This window comes from Corvus brachyrhynchos, unplaced genomic scaffold (assembly GCF_000691975.1).
Source record: "Corvus brachyrhynchos isolate BGI_N302 unplaced genomic scaffold, ASM69197v1 scaffold46, whole genome shotgun sequence".
Classification (NCBI taxonomy): Eukaryota; Metazoa; Chordata; class Aves; order Passeriformes; family Corvidae; genus Corvus; species Corvus brachyrhynchos.
In genome coordinates, this window is record NW_008238838.1 from 1,650,386 (window position 1) to 1,656,190 (window position 5,805).

Below are 5,805 nucleotides of genomic sequence, written 5' to 3' on the forward strand. Positions count from 1 at the left end.
CCGGCCCCGCTCCAGGGCCCCATGCCCAGCGCCAGCACACTGAAGCAGGGCTGCGCTCTCTGGCACGACCTCCTCTCCGGTTACCCACAGGTAATTAAGCCTGGCCCTGATTAACTGTTAATTTTTTATCAACCTGACAGCACAGGGGGAACCCGATGCTGCTGCCGCTGGGCCCCTGCAATCTCAGGGCTGAGGAGGGGTGCACTTGCTGTGGGAATGGCAGCATCCTTGCATTCCCCCCACGTGGGAATTTAATTCCTGAGTGTTCTCTCCTCCAAGCACAATTATTTTGGCTAAAGGAGGGGAAAATAACACTGGCACTCCCCTGTGATCAAAGCTAGGGGGTTTGGAGCTGGGGAAGCCAGGCAAGGAGTGAGGTTTGATATTTCATCTCCCACTGTCTGCCACGCCCCAGACTATCAAACATTCATAGGGGCGGCTGTGCCGTAACGCAATGCCAGGGGGCTGGAGCGAGCCAGGGGGGATTTGGGGGTGCACGTGGTGAGGGGGATCAGAGAACACTCAGCAAAGGCTGGAAAACTACCTGCCATCTCCCATCTCCCTCACTGATCCTTTAATTAGAATTCATTGCTTGTTACCAAAATCACAGTGTTAATACCAAATGTGAGATCCCCACAAAGAGGTTTTGGGGCTTGAAATGCCCCAAAGGGTTAAAGCTGGCAGGAAGGAGCTGCAGAGCCAGGACCAGGTCCCCTCCTGCTACCACCAGGTCCTGCTCCCACTGCCACCTCTGGCTGTGCTCTCATCACGTTTTGGTCACTTTTTGTGCCCGTTCAGGTCAGGTTTGGGAAGAAATTTGGATGAGGAGAGCAGGGGGCAGTAGCCAAGCCGGCAAGTGACACCATTGTCAACACTGACCTAATCAAAGCCCTCCTGCAATGTTGATACACTTCAGATGATTTGGTAAAGAAGGAGACACCCTGGTGATTACAAACAATTCCATTTATTAAAGATTAACAAAGGCACAAACACAGCCCTGTCCCTGGAGTCCAACTTCTGTCCTCACACTGCGGGACCCCGAACACTTGGATTTCAGGCCCCTGGGGTCCAACCTCTCTCCCCCACCGATGGGACCCCAAACACTTGGATTTCGGACCCCCGGGGGTCCAACCTCTCTCCTGCACTGCCGGGGACTCTGAACACTTGGGTTTCGCCCTGGGATTTGGGATAAAAAAAGCTGCCATCTAGCGAGACAAGGTTTGCTCCAGCCTCTCCTCAGGCAACACAACAAAACTCAACAGCTTCAGGAGGATACAAGAGAACCGGGAAGTCTTCCCCTGTAACTTTTCCTCCTGTCTAGAACTAGAACTTGGATTTGGAAGAACGAATCCCTGCTCCTCACTCAGCTGCAAGCTTCTCCAGCTCGTCCATGTCGTATGGATCCAGCTGCTTGATCGTGGTCTCTGTAGGAAGGAAAGAGCAGTTGTTGGCAGGTGAGCGCAGAGCTCGTTCCCTGTGCCACCTGAGTGCCCCACGCCAGCTGGGAAGCTCCCGGAGTGCTCGCTGCAGCATTTCCCTCTGCAGGGAAATCAACTGGGAGGAAGTGCAGGGGGAACTGGATCAGTGGGGAAATCAGCTGGGAGAAAGCGGGAGGGGAACTGTATCAGGGCAGAGCCAAGGCACGGCAGCAAGCGCAAGCAGCAGCCCCACAGCAGCAGCGTGCAGAGCTCAGCCTCTGGATGTGCTCCCGCTCCCCGCTCCCACCTCCAGAGCCACGCAGGACAGGGAAGGTTCGTATCCTCAAGTTCATCCTCACAATGGCTCCTTCTGGCCATGGCTGTGGTTGGACTCATCCACACGCCAGTTGTTCCAGGTGCTCATTTCTTCTACTGCAGGGCAACAATCTTTGCCGGACTTTGTGGCCCGTGTCTTCTCTGCCTGGTGTTTGCCTCAGGCTCACCCCACGTTCCAATGACAGGTGGACATTTAAAAGAACCAAGAGGGTTGAGTGGCTCTGAGACTGGAGCTGAGGAAGGGCTTCCTGCCCATCAGAAGGTTTCTATAACCTTCTTTCCTCTAAAAATCACAGGGAAAACAGGCACTGGGATTCAAAATGCCATTGGTGCAGCCACAGCAGCTGGCAAATCCCATGAAAATCCTCTTGATGTTGACAAGTGACAATCAATTTCCACTCAGGAAAGATTTCCACAGCTGCCATCTCCTCTCCGACAGCCAGGGCTCAGCTGAGCCGGGGCACCAGGTGCCCTGGGACAAGGGCTTGAAAGGAAAGGCAGAAAAAATGCCTGAAGGAGGGAAAAAAGAAGGTGCTGAGACATCCTGGGTACTGGTAATGTCCCTTGCAAGCTGCACACAACCTCTAGGGCTGTTTCTTGGGAAATGTGCCTGCTGGGGAGCAAAAATCACCCTAAAAGCTGCATCTGTCGTCTGTTCCCAGTGAGATGAGCCCTGGGGAGAGGAGCAGCCTGACAAGGTCCATTTGTGAATAGGAGAAGAGCTGGAGGGGGATCACAGTCCCAACCCTGCCTCCCAGAGCGGTGGGTCCATGTGGATACTCACGGAAATACTCCTCTATCTTGTGCACGAGCTCCACGGTCTCTCTCTCCACCACGCTGAAGGCGATGCCGCGGTGCCCGAAGCGTCCGGCCCTCCCGATGCGGTGCAGGTAGGTCTCGAAATCCGGCTCGCCGTCCTGATCCACGGGGAGGCCGAAGTTCACCACGGTGGTGACCTGCTGCACATCAATCCCTGGAAGGGCGGGAAGGATCCTCTTGGGACACCTTGTCCCACAGGATCCGCTGCTCAAGCCCACAGGGAAGAGCAGCAGGCCTGGCACATTTTGGGCCATCGGCGGGTGCTGGGTTTCCCGGGATACCTCTGGCACAGACGTTGGTGGCAATGAGGACCTTCTCCTTGCCCTCACGGAAGCGCTGGATGACGCTGGCCCGCTGGACCACTGTCAGCTCGGCCGTCAGGATGGCCACTTGGTGCCCATCCCAGCTCATCTTCCCCGACAGCCAGTCTGCAAGCCTCCGGGTCTGGACACATGGGGAGAGGCTGAGGCCAACAGTTCCCCCTCCAGAGTCCCCTGCCCCTTTGGAGGGAGCTCATGGCAGTTTTCAACACTCCTCTGGGGTCTGCTCCTTTGTTTTGGGGGTCTTGGGAGGAGCCCACTGTGCCCACACTGTAAAATGACCCATTCCTGCAATTCCCAACGGGAGAGGGGCAGTGCAGGGCTCTCCCAGACAGGGGCCTTACCTGGCAGAAGATCATGACCTGACCAATGGTGAAGCTGCCGTAGAGGTTGCAGAGGGCCCTGTACTGCTCTTCTGAGCTCTGGCACACCATGAAGTACTGCCTGATGTTGCTCAGGGTGAGCTCCTCCTCACGGAGCTTGATCACGATGGGGTCGGGGATGATCCGCTCCGCAAAGGCCCGCACAGGTTCCTTGTAAGTGGCTGAGAACAGCAGCACTTGGCAGCTCTTGGGAAGAGCCCTGGGGCAGGGAAAAAGCTCTGTCAGCCCCAGAGAGCAGCTGCTGCCCATTAACCCTAATTTAAGCTGATTTTGTGTTGCCTTCAATGGAAAGGGAAGCCAAGAGCACTGACAAGAAAGATGGAGAGGGACTTTTTACAAGACTCTGGAGTGACAGGAAAAGGGCAGAATGGCTTCACACTGAAAGAAAACAGGTTTAGATATTAGGAAGAAGAGAGGAGAAAGCAGGGAAGCAGGACACCAGCCCTCAGGATTCCTCACCTGTGGATGCGGATGCTCTGACAGGAGAGGCCCTGCGTGTCGATCATGATGTCAGCCTCATCAAGCACGAACAAGGAGATCTTGGTCAGGTCCAGGATGCGTTGTTTGAAGCACCAGTCCAGTGTGGTGCCCGGCGTTCCGATGATGATCTGCTCCTCCAGCACTGTGCCCTTCAGAACTGCAAGGGGGGAAAAGGCATTTGGCTGCCCCCAGACATGGAGCTCTCTGGTGCTCTGAGTTTTCCCTTGGCTTGCTCAGACTCTGGCTGCTCAGTGATGCCTTCGAGGGCTCATCATGACACTTCCCTACAGCCTTGGGGTGTGGGAACCAGCCCCACATGGGAAAAGGGAGTCTGCAAGCAGCCAGTGATGGTGGAAAAGCCTCCTCAGCAGGAGAGGGGGACAGACATTACTTTATTGCCCTTCATGGAGGTCTGGGTGGTCGCTGGTAGCTCCAGGCTCTAAGAGGGGATCCCTGTGCTCCCTCCCCGTTTCTGGAGCTGTGCTGGGCTGGACTCACCTCGGTTTCCCCGGACAGCGTAGTTCACCTTGATGTCTGTGCAGAATTTCCCAATGGTCCGGACCACCTGCCCGATCTGCAGAGCCAGCTCGTAGGTGGGAGCCAGGCAGAGGCACTGGCAGGAGAGCAGAAAGGAGCTGTCAGGTCAGGGATGGGGCACGCTGGGCAGGGACAGCAAGAGCAGCACAACAGCATCCCACAGCACTGAGGCGCAGGGGACAGGGCAGCTGGAGGTTCAAGAGCTGGGCTGTGTTCCCAGCTCCAGCCAAAGCGGCAGAAAGAAGCTGCTGCCTCTATTTTTGAGGAGGAAATTCCTCTCTCAGAAGCGTGGTGCAGCTCGTTCCCATGCCCTAGTTCAGTCACACCACTCATACATAGAAGAGGAGGTCTTACATGGCTGGAAACAGCCAACAAACTGGTTCTGCACCCAGAGAGGGGACTAGGAGTACCTGACCACCAGAAACCAGCAGTGTCTGCAGCTGCTCCTCAAAACTTCAATTCCAGGATAGCCTGGATTGATCCACTCTGGCAAGTCAAAGCCCCTCCCTGAGGTGGGCACTGTGCTTTTGGTCGTACCTGCCACTGTCATGGGCCCTGGTGGTTTATCATCCCACTCCAGCAGGTAAAGTCACACAGGAATGGAGACAAAGCCCAAAGCTCTGCCCCTAGAAGTGTCCTGGGTGCTTGGGCCAACCCCTCCTGCAGCAGCTCTCCCTGTCCTGTGTTACCTGCGGGTATTTCTCGTTGGCACTGGCTCTGCTCAACATGGCCAAGACAAAAGCTGCTGTTTTCCCTGTCCCTGACTGGCTCTGGGCAATCAGATTTTGGGGCCTGCAAGGTAAAAGCAGCTTAGTGGAGTGCAGGGGTCGGGGCGTTCCTGCTTGGCACCACAGTGCCGAGATGCTGGGGATCTCTGCCTACTCACGGGTATGCCAGCATGAGTGGCAGAGCCTGCTCCTGGATTTTGGATGGTCTGTTGAAGCCCATCATATAAACCCCCTGCAAGAGCTCCTTCTTCCTGTGGAAACAAAGCATCCCAAGCGCCCATGTGAAGGGGGCTGGCGGCACTGGAGCCTGGTGGGGCTGGAGGCTGTGGCAACTCACAGGGGCAGCTCCTCGAAGGTCTTGATGGAAAAGAGTGGGGAGCTGGGGTCCCGCTGCAGGATCTCCACGTGCTGCTGGGACTCCACCAGGGATGTGTGGATCAACTTGTTCATCAGTGAGAGCTCCGCCAGCGGCACTGGGAAAGGCAGCAACTCCGTAAATAAAACAAATGGAATCACAGAATCATTAGGGTTGGAAGGGATCTCTGGTAATGATCCAGTCCAAACCCCCTGCTAAGGCAGGGTCAACTGGAGCAGGGACACAGGAACGTTTTCCTGTAGGTCTGGAAGGTCTCTAAAGAGGGAGAATCCAGGACCTCCCTGAGCAGCCTGTCCCAGCGCTCTGCCGCTCTCCATGTCAAGAAGTTCTTCCTCACGCTGAGGTGGAACTTCTTGTGTTTTAGTTTACACCAAAAGCCTTGTAATGAGAATCACCTTCTCTCTCCAC

At 55.7% G+C, this 5,805-nt stretch overlaps 1 protein-coding gene across 2 annotated transcripts; it reads right to left on the reverse strand.

The window, feature by feature from the left end:
* Nucleotides 1-944: 944 nt before the first annotated feature.
* DDX25 (DEAD-box helicase 25) lies at nucleotides 945-5,799 on the reverse strand. Of its 2 annotated transcripts, XR_001863339.1 has the most exons (10): nucleotides 5,359-5,799; nucleotides 5,180-5,272; nucleotides 4,983-5,085; nucleotides 4,255-4,369; nucleotides 3,736-3,913; nucleotides 3,238-3,475; nucleotides 2,855-3,017; nucleotides 2,539-2,727; nucleotides 1,726-2,264; nucleotides 945-1,424 (listed from the first exon to the last, which is right to left on the reverse strand). XR_001863339.1 is itself a non-coding variant. In XM_017738425.1 (9 exons), exons 1-9 carry the CDS (start codon nucleotides 5,469-5,471, stop codon nucleotides 1,360-1,362), a joined length of 1,257 nt encoding a protein of 418 aa, XP_017593914.1. In that variant the 5' UTR covers nucleotides 5,472-5,799; the 3' UTR covers nucleotides 945-1,359. The 2 variants fall into 2 exon arrangements, 1 of the variants encoding a protein (XP_017593914.1); XM_017738425.1 differs by lacking the exon at nucleotides 1,726-2,264.
* Nucleotides 5,800-5,805: the final 6 nt, after the last annotated feature.

What these genes read in the sequence shown, in the direction of transcription:
- DDX25 (XM_017738425.1), bottom strand. Translation starts at nt 5,471, where the DNA reads ATGAACAAGTTGATCCACACATCCCTGGTGGAGTCCCAGCAGCACGTG. An exon ending in CAGAGCATCCGCATCCACAG is followed by an intron (nt 3,476 to 3,735) that starts GTGAGGAATCCT and finishes TCCCTGCCCCAG; the next exon opens with GGCTCTTCCCAAGAGCTGCC. An exon ending in AGGTCATGATCTTCTGCCAG is followed by an intron (nt 3,018 to 3,237) that starts GTAAGGCCCCTG and finishes CCATGTGTCCAG; the next exon opens with ACCCGGAGGCTTGCAGACTG.